The sequence below is a fragment of the Heterodontus francisci genome, unplaced genomic scaffold, assembly GCF_036365525.1.
Source record: "Heterodontus francisci isolate sHetFra1 unplaced genomic scaffold, sHetFra1.hap1 HAP1_SCAFFOLD_157, whole genome shotgun sequence".
NCBI classification, from domain to species: Eukaryota; Metazoa; Chordata; class Chondrichthyes; order Heterodontiformes; family Heterodontidae; genus Heterodontus; species Heterodontus francisci.
In genome coordinates this window covers 429,957-454,899 of record NW_027140118.1, presented here as the reverse complement: position 1 = coordinate 454,899, position 24,943 = coordinate 429,957, and the positions used below count along the sequence as shown (strand labels likewise).

The following is a 24,943-nucleotide window of genomic DNA, read 5'->3' as shown; positions in this document are numbered from 1 at the left end:
ATTTATACTCATGTTATATAACTGTATCTGTTCCTTGTCCATGTATGTTCCCCTAATTTGTTATCTTGGTCAGACATTTACTGCCATCTCCTATTTCCCTCATCTTCAATTACAAGTGACTTGCATTTATCTAGCGCCATTAACGTAATTAAACATCCCAAGGCGCGATACAGGAGTGATATCAAAGACATTTTAACACAGAGCACAGAAAAATATATTAGGTCAGATGACCAAAAGCTAAGTCAAAGAGTTAGTTTTTATGCAACGTCTTAAAGCAGGAAAGACTGGTTGACAGGCAGAGATATTTAAGCAAGTAATTCTAGAGCATGTGACCTTCGCAAATAAAGGCACGGCCGCCAATGGTGCACAATTAAAACCAGGAATGCTCAAGAAGCCAGAACTGGGAGCTGCCAGTCTGGAGCCGATTGCAAAGACAGGAGCTGTGAGGCCAGGAAGGGATTTGTAAACAAGGATGAGAATTTTAAAACCTCTCGTTGCCGGGCAAAGTAGGTCAGTGGGCAGAGGGCAGATGCCTGAGTGGCAAATGGTCGAGACAGCGGAGCTTACAGAGGTTGTAACTAGTGAAGCCAGCCAGGATTGCATTAGCATCATCGAGTCTGGAGGGAACAACGCTATCGACAAGACGAGATAAGGGCAAATGCGGGTGATGTCATGGAGGTGAAAATAGACAGTGTTAATGAGGATATGGAGATTTGATAGGAGGATCACCCTGGGGTCAAATATAACACCAAGATTACAAGCTGTCTGGCTGAGTGACAGACAGTTGGCATGGCGAGAAATGGAGTTGGCAGCAAGGAAACATGCGATGGGGACTGATGTTTTCTATCTTTTCAATACTGAGTTGCAGGAATTTTCTGCTGATGCAGTACTGAATGTCAGCCTGGAATTCTCACAGTGTACAGGCATTGGAGGGCTCAAGAGTGTTGAATGTGAGGTAGAGTTGGATACAGTGAGATACATGTGGAAACTGAGGCTTTGTTTGCGGATATCGCTGAAAGGCAGCATGTAAATGAGTAATGAAGTGTCAAAGGATCGATCCTCTGGTGACACTATAGGTGACTTTGCAGAAGCAGGAAGAGAAACCATTGCTGGCAACTTTCTGACCATGACTGTACAGATAATACTAGAACCAGCTGAGTGCAGTCCCACCCAGCCGTGTGTTAATGGGGAGGAATTGGACAAGTATTTCATGATCAATCATATAAAAATTTGAGACAAGTCAAGAAAGAGGAGGTGGAATCGTTTATATTTGTCACAATCACTTCGGATGTCATTTGTTTTCGGCCTGTGGTGTGGATAGAAAATTGATTTGCGTAATTGAAACATGCAGCTTCATATAAGATGAGCATGGATTTGGGAGGCGACAACACATTCAAGGACTTTGGCGAGGTACGATCAGTTGGAGCTGGGCAGTAACCTGCATGGACAGGTGGTCAATGGTTCCTTTCTGAGGAGAGGTGTGATGACTGCTGATTTGATGGAGAGGAGCCTGAAAATGTAGAGAGAGAGAGAGAGAGAAAGAGAATCGTTAATATTGCCAGCTAATATGGAACCCAGGAAGGGAATGTTTGTGTTCAGTAGTTTAATAGAAATAAGGTGTAGACAGCAAAATGTGGATACCATCAACAGCACAGGTTCAGAGAGAGAGTGAAGGATTCTAGGAGAGAAACAAGAAATGTGAATTCAGGGTGATCGTATGGGATGGGGGTGGGAACTGATAGGAAGTTAGGCCTGATGGGTTGGGGAAGAAAGGGAGGTGACTGAACGGATGTTTTTGAACTTTGTGACAAAAAGTCTATGAGCTCCTCTCAATTATTTTTGGAGTTCAGGTGGATGAGGCAGGGGAGTGGTTCAGGAGGAAGATTTATGATGGAGAATATTTGCTGTGCGTTTTCTTTGGCTTCCTGGATAATCTTTGTCAAACAGGAGGATTTAGTGAAGATGAAGAGGACCCAATGATGCTTTATGCGACTGATACATTCAGGATTATATTACCAGATAGTTCCCCACATGTCACCGTGCCTTTCTGTTTTTCAATTATTTCAGGGAATGTTGGTGTCACTGGCAAGACCAGCAGTTTAATCCATGCTATTTATTACTTCATGATTACTTTATTACTCCACTTCATATTGGAGAATGTAAGGTCCACAAGTCCTACCCTTAAACATCAGCCTTGCAATGTGCAGTATCTTCGTGTGGAACTACGTTCTAGGGTTGTGTTGATTATAACATTATTAACATTATCATAAATCAATTTAATATTAATTGCATAAGAGAATCACTTACCTTTGAAAGGATGGGACTCTGTCTTTGACAAGGAATATATTTGAGTAATTTTAGATACATAAACCGCATGTCTGAACAGAGAAGATACAGACCTGTCTGTCCAGACAGACTGCTGCAATTATGTTAAATGAGCAAACGAAACATGTGAGGTACATTAGCAATTGCGATTGTCTGTAAAAAATCAATGAACTAAACGACTAATTCTATCAATATATGACTGTTGGACCGGACCAAAGAGGGCAGAAAACAGGATCTCTCTGCAAAATGTTGGACAGGATCAGGAAGCGCCTACGGGCAATTGAACTGTCGATGTGCAGACCTCCCGGCTGAACAGAAACCAGTATTTAATCTGGACTGGACAAAAATGATTGGACTAATTGCGTCAGGCACTTTGGAGAATAAACATCAGCAATGTGACCCATCAGATACAGAAGTAGAAGACAAGGAGAAGACACATGGCTTCTGTAGGTGGGCATAAATGTTGGGTGGAGCTTAACATCTACCTAACTGAAGAACAAGATGACATACTCGACTCTGTCCAGTGACTGAGTGTGTAATAACCATTCAGCACTGTAAACTTCTGACGTGAAACGCTGGAATGTATTGATTTCCGCAGTGTCCGAAGAAAATGCTTACTGTAACCAATCGGTATCAAATCTGAATCATTAACTATCTCATATGTTGTAAGTTCCACATGTCGTATGCAAATAAATGTTCATTGGAACAACCCGAAAACATCTGCCCACACTCAAGCCAAAGGACTTGCAGGTTGGCAGGTAAATTGACCATTATAAATTGCCCCTAGCCGTGGTAGGGAAATATAGGCACAGATGGGGATGTGGTAGGAATATGGGATTAGTGCAGGATTATTATAAATGGGTGGTTGATGGTCGGCACAGTCTCGGTGGGCCGAAGGGCCTGTTTCAGTGTTGTATCTCTAAACTAAACAAAACTAAACTACACTCTGCATAATGCAACATCCCCAGAACACATGCATGCATTAACATGCCACACAATGAAACTTTAAAGTGTCTAGTCCAAAACATCTGTCTACTTTTATACACAATCTAATGAAACTAGCACCAGACCAACTCCCACACAGCTACCTCCACTTATATACTATACAGTCGAACTGATTGCAAGCTTGGCGCCGGATTTGATACCACAGCTGAGAATCCAATTCCGTATTCTCTTTCTCATAAGGCCGTTATCTTTCACCTCTATCATCATTCACCTCCCTTCCTGCCTCAGCCCATCTGCTGCTGAAATGCTCACCCATGCTTTGTTGCCTGCAGAATCGAATATTTCAATGTTCTCCTGGGCGATCACCCATCTTGCATCCTCCAGAAACATCAGCTCATCCAAAGTTTTGTTGCCTTCCCTACATGAAGCTCCTCTCAGGAACGCCATGGCACTCGACGATCTACTGGTTTCCCTGCGATCAATACCCAGAGTTTCCAAATATGATCTTCATGTTCAGACACCTTCATGCTCTCCCCCTGCATCAGTATAACCATCTCCAGCCTGAATCATTTCAGGAGCTCTGCTTTTTTCTGAATACAGCTTGTTGCACTTCACCCACTTCAATTGCCCACAACTTTCAGTTTTGCCTTTAACCATCTAACCCCCAGATCTGAATTTCCACCAGAAATATTTCCGTGTCTCCGGCTCTTCAAATCCAACCATCTGACTAAGAACAATAACAAGAAATGCTGGAATCACTCAGCAGGTCTGTCGGCATCTGTGGAAAGGAGAAGCAGAGTTAACGTTTCTGGTCACTGACCCAAAACGTTAACTCTGCTTCTCTTGCCACAGATGCTGCCAGACCTGCTGAGTGAATCCAGCATTTCTTGTTTTTGTTTCAGAATTCCAGAATCCGCAGTATTTTGCTTTCATCTGACTAAACATTTCGTCACCCACTCTAACATCTCTTTGTTTGGCTCTGTGTCAGTTTTCTCTCCGTTTACATTCCTGTTAAACCCCTTGTGATGTATGTGTTAATTGAAATTTCTGTAATACAAACGTTCTTGCTGTTTAATTGTGTCCGTGTCCTCTCTCTCTGTACACCACCCCAGCTCCCCGACCGCCCACCATCCTCTCCGACTCTCCTCGAGTGAAATTACTGCTTTGAGAAACCCAGGAACAAGTAACCGATATTATCACTTTTCTCAGCAGATTAGACATTTCACTTTTATGTTTTTGTAAAAGCAGTGAAGAATTTGCTTACCTGAACACAGGACCCCTACATCCATACTGTCAGTGAGAGACGAATTCAATGTGAATAAGATGCAGTTCTGGAGCTGCAATTCGTTTCCTTCACACTGGACATCATTCACCCAGATGGGTCCTTCACTCTCTCCGTCCTTTGAATAGTTATAAGCGGCTGTCGCTTCACCACAACCCAGCTGTGTACAGACTACATTGGCATCATTCAGGGTCCAGTGTCTATCCTGCAATCTCCCCCAGCTGCCATTGTAGTAAATCTCCACTCTCCCATCACACCAGCTTCCCCCGTTAGTCAGAATTAGTGACCAATTTTCATCTACAACATGAAACAGATTGAGAATGGTGAAACTGAAGCAAAATATCTCAGAATTTACTGCCACCCGAAAAGTCATTAATATTAATGGTTACTATTCCTGTCATCATTGTTCAGAAGGCTTGTTGAAAGATCATTTTCACCATTACCTTTTCTCTGTAAATACATTTTAGAGACGTACCGAGTAGCTTACGGTTGCTGAACTGGGGACAGAGGGTAAAATGAACTGTAGGTGATAGCCGAGGGACTGAAGGCCGTCCTCCTGTCCACATGCACTGATATTCCAGCTCTCGCCCTGTACTTGAAAATATCATCAACTTTTCTTCCAGTTTAACCTCCTTATATTCACATGGTCCATCTTCAACTCTTCCATTCTCTTCCTCAACATCTCTGTCTCTGCTTCTGGGGATAGGTTATTAACTAATATAAAGAGTAAACCCAGTGACTCTCACAGTTACCTTGTCTATGCTTCCTCACACCCCAATTCTTCGAATTACTCTATCACATTTTTTCACTTGCTCCATCTGCAATGTCTGGTGATGCAAACTTCCATACCAGTGGTTCCAGATATGTATTCCTTTTTCCTCAACCGAGGACTCTCCTCACCTCCTCATCCACCCACCATGGTTGACAGGGCCCTCAAGCACGTCCATTCCATTCCCCAAACGTCTGCTTTCACCCTTTCCCCCTCCCGGAATAATGATAGGATTCTGATTCTCCTCATCTTCCACTCCATCAGCTTCCATATTCAACAGATCATCTTCCACCATTTCCACCACCTTTAATGTGGTGCCACGACAAAGCACATCTTCCCCTTCCCTCCACGTTTAACATTCTGAAGGGACCATTCGCTCTGTGGCACTCTGATTCACTCTTCAATCATTCTCAGCACCCCTTCCCCCAGGACCTTCCCATGAATGCGCAGGAGGTGCAGCCACTGCCCTGTTACCTCCACCTTTCTCACCATCCAAGCCGCCAAATACTGCTTCCAAGTGAAACAGCGATTTTCTTGTACTGCCTTCTCTTTAGTATACTGTATTCACTGTATTGACTGATCATGATACCGTCTGCTTTACATTGGGACACCAAACATAATTGAGTGCTTACTTTGCACAACACCTTTGTTCAGTCTGCAAGCTTTACCTTTAGCTTCCAGTTGCCTGTCCTTTTCATTATTTATTCTGCTCCCACTCTGGCATCTCTCTCCTCTTTCTCCGACACAGTTCCAATGAAGATTAACATAAGTTTGAGAAACAGCACTTCCTCTTTCCACTAGACTCTTTACAGGCTTTTGGAATGAACACTGAATTCAGCAATTTCAGGAAAGATTCCCTCCCCTTTTTTGGACGATGTCTTGCCTTCCAATTTGCAGCTCCTCTCGAAATGTGTTTTTCACTTGGCCCATTCCTATCTCTTTCTGCCTTGCATTGTCCCATTTACCATTTAATTCTTCCTGCCTTCCACCATATCACAGATTGTTCCTTTCGTTCTTTCCTTGCTTTCCCCTTTCTTTAAAAACTGTTAAATCTCTAAGTTCTGATGAAAGATCTGCAAACTGTAAGGTTGATTCTGTTTCTTGCACCGCAGATGCTGCCAGAACCTCTGAGTATTTTCAGCACTTACTGTTTTTATTACCTATATTTTAAATTGTGAAACGTGGGAGCAATTTGCGTTGAGCAATGTCAAACGGACAGCGATCAGTTAACTGAGCAGATAATCTGTTATAAGAGGGAGCTGGTTGAGGGATAACTGGGAGAATTGTAATTTACATCAAGTTTGTGAAATAATCAAAGACATGGCATATTGGTGAAATAACGAGTTACTTCACTCACTATCATTTTATTGCCCTTAATGTAATGGAAATTAAAATTTATCTCATGCTATTTAGTTGGAAACAAGTTCACAGTTTTTTCTATTGCACAGCTGATCTTTGCAGAGAATTCCATGATAATTCATATTTGAACGGCCAACATTGAGAACAGTTTCAATGCTCGAGCAAAATTTCCATTCTATGGCAGTGGTCCTGGGAGCAAATTGCTGATTCTATAGCCCTTGAATAATGCCCTAGATTTACCACAAAAGAGATATTTTATGAGCGATAAGTACTAATCACGAGACATTGTATGTATTCAATGTTTACTGGAGTGAAGCTCTTTGATTCATTTGTAATTTAATTCAGACCAATAAACCGACAAACACATCTCAGAATCTTAGTGTCGAAGGAAGCATGGGATCAGCAAAACTAGTGAATCAGCGACCTGTGGAAATAGTTAATGATGCTTGACAGCAGAACAGTTGGTGTATTTCAGTTCAATTGACTGAGATGACTCACCCGTACAGATGACACTGGCGTCATTTTCATGGGAGCAGCTAAACTGATCCCAGGATGAAACAGGACACTCCCACAATCGCGTCTCATTCCCCCGACACCTGTAACTTTCCTTCCACACTGGACCGGCTCCCTTCCCAAAGTGAGCTCCTCCCGGGATTGAGGTTACTGTCCCACACTGCAAGTGCTCACAGACCACGTTGGCGTCTTCCAGATCAAAGTACATGTCACTCAGCGTCCCCCACTGGTCTCCATGCAGCACCTCCACCCGGCCAGAGCATCTGTTCGTCCCATCAACCAATCGAGGTCCATGTTTCCCTGTATTGGAAACGAATCCAAATCCAAATAATTTATAAATCATCCTCTGCATAGAAACAGCAAAATAGAAAATGGGTATAAAAGTTGAATCTTATGTACACGATTATCTATCCATACTTTACACAAATTATCTATCAAAAAACAATTAGAATTACCACAGCAACACAAAAGCAAAATACTGCAGATGTTGGAAACCTGAAATAAAACAGAAAATATTGGAAATACTGAGCAGGGCTAGCAGCATCTGTGGAGAGAGCAAGAGAGTTATGTTTCAGGTCTGTGTACTTTCATCACAATAATTACTACAGGACCTCTTTAAGAAGTTGGCTGAACACTCAAAAATTAACAGCTCTTCTTGCAAACGCTAATCGATTGTTGGTCTTTATCTCTTGGATTTTGGAATGTAAACGATGAAGGATGTGATGATTCAGTTGTATCTGTTGTCACGTTTGGGCACGGCACTTCACAAAACCATTGGCTGTGGAGGTTGTTCAGGACAGTGTCACTAGAATGGCAACAATGCTTTAAACGGTACATTATGAAGATAAGTTGCATAAACTTTGTTTGTAATAGATTTAGTTTAGAAGGATTACAGCTTATCTAGTTGATGTGTTTAAAATGGTTAAGGGGTTTGATAGATGAGCTATAGAAGATCTGGAGAACAAATACAAAACAAGCCCATTTCGGAGCTGCTTTTCTTTATGCGGATGTGGACATCTCTGGCAGAGGTGGCAGTTATTGCTCAACTCTATTTGCCCTTGAAACCGGTGTCAGGACCGTCCTCTTGAACTGCAATTGCCTGCATGGGGAATGTTCTTCTGCAATGCAGTAAGGTAGAGTTAAGGCAAAGTGTGCAAGCATAGACTGTACCTTTAGCTGCATGTGTTGTCAGCAGAGTGGGAAGTTTGGAATTTGGTAATTAGTGGCTAAGACTTAAATCTAGCCGTAACATTTAGCAATTCGCTTGTAATTAAAAACCAAACTGCAAGGCAGTTCATTGTTCGCAGTTAACAGGGTAAGTCAGGTTAGCAGTAAGCTGTCAATCAGCTGTGATTGTGCGAACTCGGGTAATTACTGTCAGCTGGAAACTGTCTGGACTGTTGTATCTCGAATGTGCCTCAAAAAGCATATAATATTGGACGTCATTGCAAGATGATTTGAGTAAAGGAGCAAGATGTTACTGCACCTATACAGGGCTTTGGTGAGACCACACCTAGAGCATTGTGTGCAGTTTTGGTCTCCTTATCTGAGGAAGGATGCCCTTGCCATTAAGAGTGTGCAAAGTAGATTTACAAGGCTAATTCCTGGGATGGCAGGATTCACGTATGAAGAGAGATCGGATCGACTCGGACTATATTCACTAGAGTTTAGAAGAATGAGAGAGGATCTCAGAGAAACCTATAAAACTCGAACAGTACTAGACAGGCTACATGCAGGGAGGATGTTCCCGATGGCTGGAGAGTCCAAAACCACGGGTCACAGTCTCCGGATATGGAGTATGCTATTTAGAACCGAGATGAGGAGAAATGTCTTCACTCAGAAGGTGGTGAACCTGTGGAATTCTCTACCACAGAAGGCAGTGGATGACAGATCTCTAAATATATTCAAGAAGGAGATAGATATCTTTCTTAATACAAAAGGAATCAAGTGATATGGGGAAAAACGGGAACAGAGTACTGAATTAGATGATAGGCCATTACTTTTTTTGAATGGCGGAGCAGGCTCCAAAGGGCTGTCTGGCCTACGCCTACTCCTATTTTCTATGATTCTATATTTAGACTTCTGGTAAGGCAGAGTGTAAACAAAGATTGCAATGTTAACTGAATACATTATGAACATAGTGGGAAGTTAGAGTTTGCTCAGAGTAAGAATTCGGTGCAGAGGGGTAAAAGGAGGTATTTTTTATTCTTTCACAGGGGGTGGGAATTTCGGGCTCGGACAGCATTTATTACCAATCCCGAACTGCCCTTGCAAAGATGGTGGTGAGCCGCCTTCTTGTACCACTGCAGTGCATGCGCTTTCAGTACTCTCTCAGTACATTTAGCAAGGGACTTCCAGGATTTGACCCAGCGACAGTGAAGGACCGGTTATATAGTTCCAAATTAGGATGGTGTGTGCTTCGGAGGAGAACATGCAGATGGTGTTCCCATGCATCTGCTGTCCTCGTCCTTCTAGGTAGTAGAGGGTGAGCGTTCGGATGGAGGTGTTCTGTTTTGTCTGTTAAACTGGAGTCAGTGACTAGAGCAACCGGTTTAAAAGAGCGCCGCAGCCAGCAGTAGCACAGCCTATTGGAAGGGGCTGAGAGACAGACACCTGGCAAATAGATGGACAAACTCACTCAGTGAAGCAATTGTCAGGTCAGAGTGTGAGAGGGCGTGGGTAAGTTGTAAATACGGACTATGTTAATTGATGAGTGCTTAGTGTTTCGGCGTTAGCTAACCAGTAAAATAGTGTTAAAGCTAAAATGCATCAACAAATAATTTTACCTCTAAAATAAAGACAGACTAAGTTCTGGCAGAGCAGGTTTTTTTCTGGATATTGGAATTTGTAGAGAATGGAACTGAACCGAGGGAACTTGTCTGTAGTAGATATCTCAACCTGGAACCTCTCTGGCTCAGGATCATAGAGCTGTTGTGGGAATTGGAAAAACACCAACACATATGATAGCAAGAAGAGTATTTGACAGTTTGCTGCAGATTTCAGTCACACCTTGTCGAGAGCTGCAGGATCAGAATGAGGTTGTTGCAGCTTATAGTGTACAGATTTGAAATCCAGATGTAATGGAGAACGAGGATATACAGAAGTGAACAGGAACAAAGTACTGTATATTTGTGAAGATCAGGATGAAGACTGTTAGAAGGACAGCCACAATGTTGACCGTGATACCTTCGAATAGGAAGCTGTTCAAAAGGAGGAGGAGTGGTGCATAATGTGATACTTTTAAGTGATTCAATAATTAGGGCATTAACAGTCCCACACAGTATTTTCCCAACTTGTGCGAAGTGAGGGTTATCTCAAATCAGAATGCAAGATTGGGGTGGAAATATCCAGTCGTTGTGGACCAATTAGGCATAAACAACATTGCAAAGAGTAGGCAAGAGGTTCTTTTCGGAGAGTACCAGGAGCTGAAATATAAAAGAAGATCTCAAGGATTATAATATCTGGATTATTATACAAGCCGCTTGCACATTGGCATAGGAAAAATAAACGATCAGGGAGATGAACACGTGCTTGAAGGTTATGATGTTGGAAAGAGGTGTTACCTTTCAAAGGACCCTGGCACCTGTACTGGGATATTAAAGAACTATTCTGTTGGAATGTGAAGCACCTGAATCGGGTTGGGATCAGGGTCCCAGAATAAAGGATAAATAGGGTTGTTACAGGAACCTTAAACTAGTAAATGGGTGAGGGGAGGCTGGTGGGGGGCGGGGTGAGGGGGTAGAGCACAGTTGTAAATGTAGCATATCTAGGTGCTACAGGGAAATAGAAAACTAAAATATTCAACATTTGAGTCAGACCATTTTACGGTTTTACATCACGTGCCTTTGCGCTGAGAACAGCAGTTGCTTTCTTGAAAAAGCAGTTGTTAGAAATACTGACAGACCACGACGTTTTGGGCCATGTACTCTGCCCATTGTCTGGAGAAATAATTGTAATTGGTGGAAGCAGTCTGTTTATATGCAGTGCAGAACGGGAATGTGGGCAGGATCTTACTACTGATAGGTTATTACATGTTCTTGTTCTGTTTTTTCTTGGTCAGTTAATTATATTCCATGAGAGGTCAGTATATGCCATTATTCTTGCTGCTGATTCGTCAGTTATTGTGCATCGTGGCAAGTCAATCCATGCTACTGTTCTGGTCGTGGTTTGTTGGCTGCACAGCAGGTGCTTGTGCGTTTCTCGAGGAGGGAAACCCTGATATTCACCGAGGAACAGGTCACTGTTAGGGGGAAGGTCTTGTGTTTATCGGTCTCCATAGCTTCCTTGACGCAGTGAACGGCACAAGCCTGCCATCAAGGAAGCTCAACTCAATGACCACCGCATTGAATGGTCCAATTCCAAACTCAACCTCATCTATTATGGACTGGCGTGCACGACACAAGAACATCATAAGTATAAAAGAGACCAAAAACATGCAAAAATACAAAAAGAAAAATGCACAGATCTTCGTGAATGGCAGAGATACAAAGAATAGCAAAGGATGACAAAACAGTTCGCAAGAGCTACAAAACTTTTACAATAACTTCAGAAATATATTGTCATTAAAAGCAATGTGGTCTCATTACAATGATAGTTGTGATATTATAAATGAAAATAAGGAAATGGCAGGAATTATGCATAATTTCGTTGCATCAGTATTTACATGGACACAACTTTTATTAAGGTTCTTTGTTGCCGCAGTCGGACAAATGCTGCCCTGACATTGAGGGCAGTCACTGTCATCTGGAATGCAGCTTTATCATACATGTTTGTACAAAGGGTGTGATGTGGTCTGAAGCTGAGGGGTCCGACAAACCCAAACTGAGCATCAGTGAGTAGTTTATTGGTAAGTACTGCTTGATAGCGCTGTAAACAACACCTTCCGTCCCTTTGTTAATGATTGAGAGCAAACTGCTGGATCAGTAATTAGAAAATTGCAATTGTCACACTGCTATTTAAAGAAAGGTTAGCGAGAGAACCAAGGCAATTATAGATTGGTTAGCCTAACAGCAGTTGTCAGGAAATTACTAGAGTGTACATTTGAAGATGGAGTGTCTGATCACCTTGAAAAGTGACAGCCAATCAGAGAGAGCCAGCGTGGATTTGTAAAAGGTAGATCATGCTTGATGAACCTGATCAAATATTTTGTGGAGGTAACTAAATTAGAGAACAGGGGAACCTGAATGGATGTTATTCAGATGAACTTCCGGAAAGCACTCAGCAAAATCTCTTGTAACTGATTGTTGGCTAAACTTGAAGCTCATAGAATTTAGGGAAATTATTGACCTGCTTCGGACGTTTGTTTAGTGGCAGGAGATAGACAGCAGGGATAATGGGCAGATCATCTAACTGGCAGGATGTGATGGCGCCGTCCCACAGGAACCTCAACTATTCACCATATTTATTAATGATTTAGATGACTGGATAGAAAACCACATATAATTGACATACTCAATATTGCCATTGAAATAAAATATCAGCCATATTGTAATCATGCATATTTTAAGCATAACTTTACAAAAAAAAAGATTCCGTGACTGTGTAAAACTATTTCAATATTGGTGAGCGTGAGGTGTCCAATTTGGACTTAAAAAGATTACAGTATTTTCTACATGGTGAAAAGCCGGATGCAGCACAGGGAAAATAGACTTCAGGGTCATGGGAAAGTACAGGAACGAAAATCAAAGCAGCCAATGGAATACTGGGATTTATGTCTAGAGGAATGGAATACAAGGGTGAAGAAATGATGCTGCAGCTAAAAAAAAACTGGTCAGGCCCCATCTGGTGTAATGTTAAGCTATGGGCAATATGCTTTGGGAAGGATATGTTGACCAAGGAGAGTGTGCAGCATAAAGGATGCGAGAATGATTCCTTGGCTTCAAATGTTTCTGTTTTTTATTCATTCATTTGATGTGGGTGTCGCCGGCAAGGCCAGCATTCATTGCTCATGCATCGTTACCTTTCACAACTGGGTGACTTGTTAGGCTATGTAAGAGGACAGTTAAGAGTCAACAGCATTGCTGTAGGTCTCTGGTCACATGTCGGCCAGACCAGGTAACAATGGCAGATTTCATCCCCTAAGGATATGACGAAACAAGATTTTTTTAAATAACAATCGACAATGGTTTTATGGTTACCATTACTGAGACTAGTTTTGAATTCCAGATTTATTAACTGAATTTAAATTCCACGAGCTGCGATGGTGGGAATTGAACCAGCGTCCCCAGAATTAGCCTGGGACTCTGGATTGCTAGTCCAGTGACATTAGCACCACACCATTGCCTCCCCTCATTATGAAGAAGGATTACACAAACTGTGGCTGGGTTCCCTGAAATTTATAAGAGTCATGTCCTTTCACATTCCCAGCCTATGTCTTCCAGCTGCTGGAAAGCCTTTGGGAATTCTGCAGGTGAGCTACTTGCCACAGAATGCCGATCATCTGACCTGCTCCACTCGCCACTACATTATTGTGAATGGTCTAGTTCAGTTTCTTGTCAATGACAACACCCAGTAGGATTTGATGGTGGTACTGAATTCACTGATTATAATAGCTAGGGGAGATGATATTGTCTCTCTTGTTGGAAATAGTCATTAACTGACACGGAGGTGGTGAGTGTGTTACTTTCTACCTATCAGCCCAAGTCTAAATAATGTCCGGATTCTTGATGTAATTGGGCATGAACTGTTTCTTAATCCAAGGAATTGTGAATGGAACTAAAGACCATGCAATTCTCAGCAAAAAGCCCAACTTCTGACATTTTGATGGTGGGAAGGTAACTGACGAAGCACCAGAAGATAGTTGGGCCTCAAAGAACAATTAGGAAACACATTTTTCGATAAAAACAGCGGCAATCTGGAACTTTCCCTCACAACGTCCAAAGTAAAGAGTTGTGGATGTTACATCTAATCTAAATTTTCAAGACTAATATTGATAGATTTTTTTAAGCTCGGTGTATCAAGGAATCTGGGTCAAAGCCAGGTAAAGAGACTTGAAGAACATATCAGGTATGATCTAACTGAATGATCGAACAGGCTAGTGCAACTGAAAGCTCTGTACTGATAAGGTGGATATGTGTCCGATCCTGTCATATTTAGCGGGTAAAATACACACTTTCTATAAAATAACTTTGTAATCTTTCAATTCTGGCCTGATTGCACTGAGCAGTGCTGGAGTACAGCCGTGCTTTTATACCCTGCCGTTCAGTTAGTGTTAACGTGGGCACAGTGGAGCAGTGGTTTGCATCACAGCTCCAGTGACCTGGGTTCAGTTCTGGGTGCTGTCTGTGTGGAGTTTGCATGTTCTCCCTGTGAATGCGTGGGGTTCTGCCGCGTGCTCTGGTTTCATCTCACAGTGAAAGACTTGCAGGTCGAAAGTAAATTGACCATTGTAAATTAACCCGACTGTGGGTAGGTGCAAGGAGAGTGGTAGGTAATGTAGGATCAGTAGAAATGGGTGGTTGTTGGTCGACAGACAGTCGGTGGGCCGAAGGGCCTGCTTCAGTACTGTATGATAAGAATACTAACGTGGGCAGGGAGGATCAGAAGGCTATTGTAATGTCGGATCATTCGTGGTGTTCAAATTAAAGTATCGAAATAGGCCAGTGCATATTCATTTAGTCAACTCCCAACTGTTGCAGCCAATATTCAATTCTAAATATACATTCGGTGCAGTGGTAAACAAACTTGTGAAAATTCTGCTTCTTGCAAAATAAATGTTAAGATTCAGAACCATCTTGTTTACCAGTAATTGTGGGTATTTTGTACCACGTTACACCAGACCTTTAGCAGTAATAATAAACTATAATGACTAGTTTAGATATGAACCTTTCAGACAGAAACATGGGAATGCCACCTTCCTCAGTTTTCCACATATTAAGCAGGGAGTTGTCTGCTTTTCAGTAAGTCTGTACTCACCGGAACAGATCACACTGGCATCGTTCCTGTGGCTGCACTCCTGCTGATTTCCTTGAAAAAGACGGCAGTCCAATAAACTGGTCTCATTTCCAGTGCAGTCAAAGATATCAGACCGTACGAGCCCAATGCCCTCTCCAAAATGAGCATATCTTGGCACCGACACGGCGACTCCACACTGAAGCAGATTACAGACCACATTGGCGTCTTTCAAATCCCAGTCAAGGTCACACACTGTTCCCCAGTTTTCACCGTACTGGATCTCCAGTCTGCCTGAGCATGGGGAGTCTCCGGATGTTAGTCGAGGATATCTGTGATCTTAATAAGCATATTATATCATAATTAGCATAATACGTTAATAATCACAATAATACATAGATTTTTATTTCAATACGCATCTGATTAATCACAGATCTGGCACGAGCCGTTCTCAGATTCTGTTCAAAACTGATGATGCTGGGTTTCCTGTATCACTACTGCTTATAATGTGACAGGACTATAATCTTTAAAATGTGCCTTTATTTATTTATAACTTACCCAGTCGCCGTCACTGCATCAGCAGTTAGAACTGGGCAAGAAGTATTGTGTGACAAGAACTGGTGCTGGGAGTACTGTTGTTCATATTTAACATAAATGATTTCGACGCAGAAAAAGGATGTACAATTGTAATATTCACTAATGACATTGACTTGGAGCAATAGTTAATACAAAGGCAGATTGTGAGAAAAATACTTCATGTTAACGAAATTGTAAATGAATTTTCATGCAGATAAATGTGCACTTACACATTTGGGTAGGAAGACTGAGAACCCATACTCCTTGGACAATGATAATCTAAATTGTGTCGCGGAGCAATGGGACTCAGGGGTGCAGATATAAAAATCAATAAAATAGCAATACAGGTTAACAAAGCTCTGGAAAATACAAAAAAAAAATGAGTTTTATTAAAGAGAGATACGTTGAAAGGGGAGTCACACCCAGCACAAGGAAAGATTTGGTGTTGATTGGGAGGAGGTTGATTGGGTACTAACCAGTCAGTGTTTCCCTACTTTTCTAGGCAGTGTGCAACTGAGCAACTTCACACCATATCAGTTGAATCCTAGTGCTGTAACTGCTGTAACTGTACTGGATCAGCTTGGCTAGAGTTGTCGCTAGTTTTAGAGCACTGATCTTCAGCACTACAGCTGGAGTGTTATCAGGCCTTTAACTTTTGCTTTGTGCTGCGTGCTCAGCCGCTTCTTAATGTTGTGTGCCGTAATCTTCGGAATGGACCAAACAATAGAACGCATTTGCACAGCGCTAACCCATTGACATGAATTGTCACACAATACTTCTCAACTTTTGTCAGTCTGAATAACTACCTTTAACCCACAATTTGTTGACTGTTTTGTAGCCAGTTTGCTACAGTCTGTCTTGATCACCCTTCAAAGCCCTTCGTATGCAATTAATTACCCTGCAACCACATTCACAGTTTTAAGTTTAAAAACTGGACAGACAGTTTGCGACTAACAAGCTGCAGCAGTCAGCATATAATCATAGAATGTTTACAACACAGAAGGAGGCCATTCAGCCCGTTGTGTCCATGCTGGATATCTGTAAGAGCACCTCACTAGTCCTATGCTTCTGCCCTTTCTACATAGACATGCAAAGATTTTCTCTTCAGGTGCTTGTCCAATTCCATATTGAAAGCTACAATTGAATCTGTCTCCATCAGACTCGCAGGCAGAACATTCCAGATCCTAACCACTCACTACGTTAATAAGTCTTTCCTCATGTCACGGTTGGTTCTTTTCCCATCCACCTTATAACAGTGGCCTCAGGTTATTGACCTTTCTGCCAAGAGGAAAAGTTCCTCTCTATCTACTCTGTCTGGACACTCGTGATTTTGAATAACCTCAATCAAATTTCCTCGCAGCCTTCTCTGTTTGAAGGAGAGCAACCACAGCTTCTCCAATCTATCATTATAACTGAAGTCTTTCATCCCTTGAACATTCCTTGTAAATCCTTTCTGCACACACTCTTAAGCATTCACATTCTACTAAAGTGCCATATTCAGAATTGTACACAATCGATCAGTTGAGGTGAAGCCAGTGTTTCACAAAGGTTCATAATAACTTCCTTACTTTTGTACTCCATGCCTCTATTTAAAAAGACCAACATCCCTATTAACCACTTTCTCAACCTGCCCTGCTACATTCAACTATTTGATCCCAAATACTCCCAGATCACTCTCGTCCTGCAGTCACTTTAGAACTGTACCCTTTAAAAGAGACTGGCAACTAGCATTAAAAGAAGTTCCAATATTTTTTATAGACAGATAACTAGCAAAAAGTTGGTAAAAGGAGGAGTGGGGCCGATCAGGGACCAGAAAGGGGATTTAATATCGCTGAGCTATTAACTGAACTCTTTGCATCTTTCTTTACCAAGGAAGAAGATACACCTCAGGCAATGGTAAAAGAGCTGGTAATTCACATACGAGAGGGGTTTAACATTAATAAAGAGGATGTTTTAGATATACCCTGTTATATACGAACATACGGATGAACATACGAGTTAGGACCAGGAGTAGGCCACTCGATCCCTCGAACCTGCTTCACCATTCAATAAGTTCACGGCTGTACTGATTTCTCCACATTTCCACCTACCCACGATAACCTTCCACCCCCTTGGTTATCAAGAATCTATCTACCTCTGTTTTTAAAAAAATCAAAGACTCTGCTTCCACTGCCTTTTGAAGAAGAGAATTACAAAGACTCACGACTCTCTGAGAGATAGAAATTCTCCTCATCGCTGTCTTAAATGGGCGACCCCTTATTTTTCAACTGTGACCCCTAGTTCGAGATTCTGCCACCAGGGGAAACATCTTTTCCACATCCACCCTGTCAAGACCCCTCAGGACTTTATATGTTTCAATCAAGTCGCCTCTTACTCTTCTAAATTCCAGCGGATACCAGCCTAGTCTGTCAAATCTTTCCTCGTACAACAGGTCACCCATTCCAGATATTAGTCTAGTAAACCTTCACTGTACTGCCTCCAAGGCATATACATCATTCCTTAAATAAGGAGACCAGTACTGTACACAATACTCCAGATGTGGTCTCAGCAATAATCTGTATAGCTGAAGCATAGCCTCCCTACTTTTGTATTCAATTCCACTCACGATAAATGATCACATTCTACTAGCTTTCTTAATTACGTTCTGTACCTGCATACAAATGTTTTGAGATTCATACACTGGGACACGCAGATCCCTCTGCATCTCAGAGCTCTGCAATCTCTCACCATTTATATAATATGCTTCTCTTCTATTCTTGCTGCCACGATGGACAATTTCCCACTTTCCCACATGAAACTCCATTTGACAGGTCTTTGCCCACTCACATAACCTATCTATATCCGTTTGCAGACTCCTTATGTCCTCTTCACAAGTTACATTCTTACCTATCTTTGTGTCATTAGCAAATTAAGCAACCATACCTTCGGTCCCTTCCTCCAAGTCATTGATATAAATTGTGAAAATGTGATGTCCCAGCACAGATCCCTGTGGCACACCACTCATTACATCTTGCCAACCAGACAATGAGCTATTTATGCCTACTCTCTGCTTCCTGTTAGCTACCCAATCTTCTATCCATGCCAATATGTCACCCCCTACACCATGAGATTTTATTTTCTGCAATAACCTTTGATATGGCAACTTATCAATGCCTTCTGGAAATCTAAGTACAATATATCGAGCGGTTTCCCTTTATCCACAGCACTTGCAACTCCCTCAAAGAACTCCAATCACTTGCTTAAACGTGATTTCCCTTTCACAAAAATATGTTGACTCTGCCTGATGACCTTGAATTCATCTCAATGCCCTGCTGTAACATCTTTAATAATAGTTTGTAACATTTTCCCAAGACAAATGTTCAAGTAAGTTGCCTGTAGTTTCCTGCTTTATAAATCCCTTCCTTTCTGAATAAAGGCTTTGCATTTGCTATTTTCCAAACTAAAAGAACCTACCCCGAATCCAGGGAATGTTGGAAAATTAAAATTAACGCATCAACTATCTCACTAGCTACTTCTTTTAACACCTCAGGATGAAGTCCATCAGGACCCGGGGACCCGTCAGCTCGCAGTTCCAACAATTTGCTCAGTACCATTTCCCTGGTGATTGTAACTTTTTTGAGTTCTTTCCTCCCTTCCATTTCCTGACTTACAGCTAATACTGGGATGTTACCTTTACCCTCAATATTGAAGACCAATGCAAAATATCTGTTCAATTCACCTGCCATCTCCTTATTACCCATAATTAATTCCCCAGACTTATTTTTTACAGGATCAACGCTCACTTGGTTAACTCTTTTCTTTTTTGAACCATATCTATATAAACCCTTACTATCTGTCATTATATTTCTATCTAGCTTTCTCTCGTACTCTAATGTTACCTTCCTTATCAATCTTTTAGTCGTTATTTGCTTTTTTGTATATATTCTGCCCAATCATCTGACCTGCCTCCCATTTTTGTGCAATTATAGGCTTTTTCTTTAAGTTTGATACGAACTTCAACTGTTTTACTTAACCACAGATTGCGGTCCCACTCTTGGAATGTTTCTTTCTCATTGAATTGTATCTACTCTGTATATTCTGAAATATTCCCCTAAATATCTCCCACTGCATCTCTATTATCCCTTAACCTGATTTGCCAGTTCACATTAGCTAGCTCTGCGTTCATGCCCTCATAATTGCCCTTATTTAAAGTACTAGTCATGGACCCACTCTTCTCTCCCTCAAACTGAATGTAAAATTCAATCATATCATGATCGCTGCATCCTAAGGGCGCCTTAACTATGAGGTCATTAATTATTGGTATCTCGTGGCACAATACCAGGTCCAGGATTGCCTGCTGTCTGGTTGGCACCGCAGCGTATTATTCCAAGAAATTATCCCGAAAATACTCTATGTACGCCTTATCTCGGCGACTTCGGCCATCTGATTTTTCGAGCTACATGTAGGTGAAAATCTCCCTATAATTATCGGTGTACCTTTCGGACAAGCTTCCATTATTTATTCCTTTATACTCCGTCCCACAGTGTGTTTAAGGTTAGGTGGCCTGTGCACCACTTCTGACAAGTGACCTATTGCCTTTATGAATTTTCATCTCTACCCCAACGACTTCCACATCCTGGTCTGCTGAACTTAGGTCATCCCTCACTATTGTGCTAATACCATCATTATTTAACAGAGCGACCCCTCTGCTTATTCCTAGCTTCCTGTCCTTCCTAAATGCCATGTATCCTTCAATATTCGGGTCCCAATCTATATAGTGTACAGGACACAATTTCAAAGTTTGCAGATGACACAAATTTTGGAAGCATTGCGAACTGTGAGGAGGATAGTGCGGATCTTCAAAAGGACATTGACAAGTTAGTGGAATGGGCAGGCAGGTGGCTGATGAAGTTCAATGCAGAGAAATATGAAGTGATTCATTTTGGTAGGAAGAACATGGAGATAAATTATAAAATGAAGGGCTCAATTCTAAAGGGGTTGCAGGAGCAGAGGGGCCATGGTTGAATAGTGCTAAGTCATTGACGGTGGCAGGCTAGGTTGAGCGAGCGTTTAATAAGGCGTTCAGTGTCCTGGACTTTATTAATAGGTGCGTGGAGTACAATAGTAAGGAAGATATGTAGAACTTATATGAGACACTAGTTCGGCCTCAGCTGGAGTATTGGGTTCAGATCTGGGGGCCGCACTTGAGGAAAGATGTGAGGGCATTGGAGAGAGTATGGAGACGTTTCATGAGGATGGTTCCAGGGATTGAGGAATTTCAGTTATGAAGATAGATTGGAGAAGTTATGTCTGTTTTCCTTGGAGAAGAGAAGGCGGAGAGTTGATTTGATCGAGGTATTCCAAATCATGAGGGTTCTCTATCTACTATATGGAAATGTCACAATCTCAAGCCAACTCTCCATTCGTCAAACCAGCAGCCGCTACCGGGCATGTACTGTCAGCCCGGCTGTCCATCTGCAATGATCGCTTGTCATCAGATCGGATATAGTACACAGATTGTGAAGGTGAGACTGCGGAGCAGGGGAGGGAGGGAGGTTTCTCAGCCTCGTGGAGCCGTAGTAATGGGTCCGCAGTAATTATGGGTATCACAAGAGGAAAATGCCCTGTAAGATCCCACTTACAGGGTGGGAACTGTTTCTACTGGTGAAAGGATCGAGAAGGAGAGGGCACCGATACAAAGCATTTGGTAAAAGAAGTAAAAGTGACATGAGGGAAATATGTTTCATGCAGCGAGTGTTTCAGATCTGCAATATTTACCTGAGAACGTGGCGGAGACATGTTCAGTTGAAGCATTCAAAAGAGAATTAGACAGTTCTATGAAAAGGAAGATTGTATGGAGAGAGGGGAATGGAACTGAGTGTATGTCTCTTTCAAAGAGCCCATACAGACATGATGGGCCGAATAACCCCCTTCCGCACTTTAACAGTTCAGTGATTCTGTGATATCGCCTCTCCTCCTTGTTCCAACCAGATTGTATCAGTTCACACTTCTCTGCATGAAATTGCATTTGCCACCTGTCCGCCCATTTCACCAGCATCTCTTTGTCCTCTTGAATTCTATCACTATCCTCCTTACAGTAACTGGTCAGGATTTCAGGAAAACTCGGCGCTTTTCTTCCAATAGTTCTACGGTGCTGAGTTTAATCGTTGCAACTGCTTCCTGAACTATCTTAGCTCTTTTGTTTAATATTCTGTGCATTTCACTTTCTTCACGTTTGCCAAAATGTAAATGGCAATGCGCACGCAGCGGTGGGATCTTACAGAGCTGTTTCCTCTTTGTGATACTCCCAAAAACTGTGGACCCATTACTTCGGCTCCCCAAGGCTGAGAAACCTGCCTCCCTTCCTCCCCTGCTCCCCAGTCTCAGCTTCACAATCTGTGTAATATATCAGATCTGAGGCCAAGCGATCATTGCAGGTGGACAGCTAGGCTGACAGTACATGCCTGGCAGCGGTTGTTGGGTTGATGAATGGAGAGTTGGATTAAGATTGTGAAATTTCCTGCGGTTCAGCTCATTCACTGCAGCTTTAGGGAAAATCTCAATGGAAACTGCTTTGTCTGTATTGCAAATGTGCTCCGTATCAGGTATTTACTGCTCCCGGTGGAGAATGTTTATGAAATATATTACTAATGATATAAGTTTAAACAGTGATCCTAATAGAAACGATAATTTTAACCAGAGATTACTGGAATTATTATCATCTGATTTTCCAGGTACGGACTGACCCGGATTGTTTTATTTTCGCTTCTTCACAGATTCTATCAGCTGCGGCGGCAGATGAGAAACTGAGAAAGATTTATACCTGAGCAGATGACGCCGGCATCATCGGAGTGTGACGTGAAATACTGATCCCATTGATACGATTCGCAGTCCCGCAGAGCGGACTCAGTTCCAATGCACTCTACATCAGCCGTCACAACGGGTCCGGTCCCTTCCCCAAAGTGAGCCCAGCCCGGTGCAGAGACCGCGGTCCCGCAGCCCAGCTCCCGACACACAACAGCGGCGTCCGGCAGGTCCCAGTCAGAATCCAACACAGTCCCCCACTGTCCCCTGTAGTGAATCTCCACTCTCCCAGCGCACCGACTGCCCCCATTCACCAGTCTCAGCTCCACCGTCTCTGTAAAATATCAGAAATATCACCAAGAGGTTATAGTGTGTTAAACCCACAGGTTCCCAGCGCACGGACCCTCCCCATTCACCAGTCTCAGCTTCACCGTCTCGGTAAAATATCAGAAATATCACCAAGAGGTTATAGTGTGTTAAACCCACACGTTCCCAGCGAACGGACCCTCCCTATACACTAGGCATGAATTGATAAGAACATTAGTCTGCACCCTGAACCCTAATAAAACCCGGAGTAAATATTGCACATGAAGAAAAAGGAAAGGGAAACACTAATAAACAGTGCAAACCAGCTGGGAACCGGGCGGCAGCGAGATATTCCCACCAACACAGAGGCTCCAATGGGATCCGGATGGGGACAGGCTCAGAATATATTTAACCTGCAGAAGTGGGGAGATGGGCGTAGTTGGTATGATCACATGTTTACGTGCTCAGCACTGAATGGACGAACACAGTGAGATCCCAGCACCTGGAAAGAGCAGAGGAAATTGCACCCTCACCCACCATAGCCAATAAAGACAGGGCTGGATGGTGATGTGATCTGGAGATCAGAGCAGATTGGTGAGGTGGACCTTTGGACTGGCAACAGTATCAGTGGAGCTGATAATTCACACTCTGCTCTTCAGACACCCTCAGTTATTGCCCCTCGACATGAAGAAAGCAGTCATCTCTCAGCTAGGTAACAGTGTGAGTGGAGCTGATCCTTCACACTCTGCTCTTCAGACACCCTCAGTTATTGTCCCTCCACATGAAGGCAGCAGTCATCTCTCAGCTAGAATTAAAGACCTTTGCTAACATTATGAGGGACACACTCCCTTTCTGGCTCGCAACCGGGCAGCGGGTTATTCCGTGATCAAAAATAGTACAGAGATTGTCGTCCAAGCTTAATATTTAATGGGATGAATTAGAGCAAAGAGATAACAGGTCGTGTGAAAATAATGGGCGATTACCTGACGGGTCAGCCTGACTGTTCCCAGGTCTGCCTGAAATAAGAAGTTAACAATTAGAGTTCACTGGGACAAGAAAGGAATGACAATGTCAGAAAGAAAAGACACAAATACAACTAACTGCAGGGTCATTATTCCTTTTGCTTTGCAGAAGAAGTTATACCGGGATCTGTGATTTCATTTCTTAACACCCAAAATAAAATTTCTGCAACAAATTAATATTGGTAATGGGCCAAAATGTAGCCAGAAATGTTTTCACATATACACACACTGACACCTGGATACACTGTCTCCTTGTGGTGACGGTGGGTGGTCTCCATGTATTACCAGTGTGAAGGTGCTCTGAGAAGGCGGTGTTGATGGTCCTCTCCCTTATAGAATCTTACAATGAAACAGCACAGATGGACGCCATTCGGCCCATGGTGCCTATGCTGTCTCTTTGTAAGAGCTGTCTAGTTAGTCCCACTGCCTTTCCCCGTCGCCCTGTAAATTTGTGCTGATGGTGCTCTGACCCGTGTGTAGGTACCCTGAGAAGAGGGTGGTGATGTAACCGCCTTTAAACCCACTGGTGATGGCACTCTCAGTGAATTCAGCATTCCGATCCAAAGCTCGAGAAGGAATGGGAACATTTAAATTCAATTAAAGATTTTCTGATCCTGTGGTAAATTTCAATGCCTTTTAATTTACTGCATAATCTTCCACTGGGAACTTTCAAAGTTTCTATAAAGGTGTAATTGGCCCTTTCTGTTTTTCCATAAAATATATAGCTTCCTCAACCAAAACAAAACAACATGAAGGGTCTGTCAGCCTCCAACTCCGTGCTGACTGTTTCTTACTAAGTTGCTGCTGCTCTGATTCTCTTGTAAGCTGCCCTCGCCGACGTGCTTTATTCTTTTACCCGTTAATGATGTTCGATCAATGGTCCTCCCGTTTACTGGGTAAAAGTTCCTGCTTTTGAAAAATGCAGTCAGTCGGTTGACATGCACCCAATCTCCAAGATCACAATGTGTCTCACAGATCTCCAGGTGTTTTTACTATTCACAGCATTATATACTATAGACGTTGTGTTGACCTGTACCCAATCCCCATGATCACAATGTGTCTCACAGATCTCCAGGTATTTTTACTATTCACAGCGTTAGATACAAAAGACGGTGTGTTGACCTGTACCCAATCCCCCTGATCACAATATGTCTCACAGATCTCCAGGTGTTT

At 42.5% G+C, this 24,943-nt stretch overlaps 1 protein-coding gene across 1 annotated transcript; it reads right to left on the bottom strand.

Moving 5' to 3' along the window:
• Positions 1–1,433: 1,433 nt before the first annotated feature.
• LOC137358845 (scavenger receptor cysteine-rich type 1 protein M130-like) lies at positions 1,434–22,762 on the bottom strand (the record flags this gene model as incomplete). Its single annotated transcript, XM_068025062.1, has 5 exons — positions 1,434–1,510; positions 4,535–4,849; positions 7,179–7,493; positions 15,108–15,422; positions 22,462–22,762. Coding segments are annotated over 5 exons (1,302 nt in total), but the record flags the coding sequence as incomplete, so codon positions are not given.
• Positions 22,763–24,943: the final 2,181 nt, after the last annotated feature.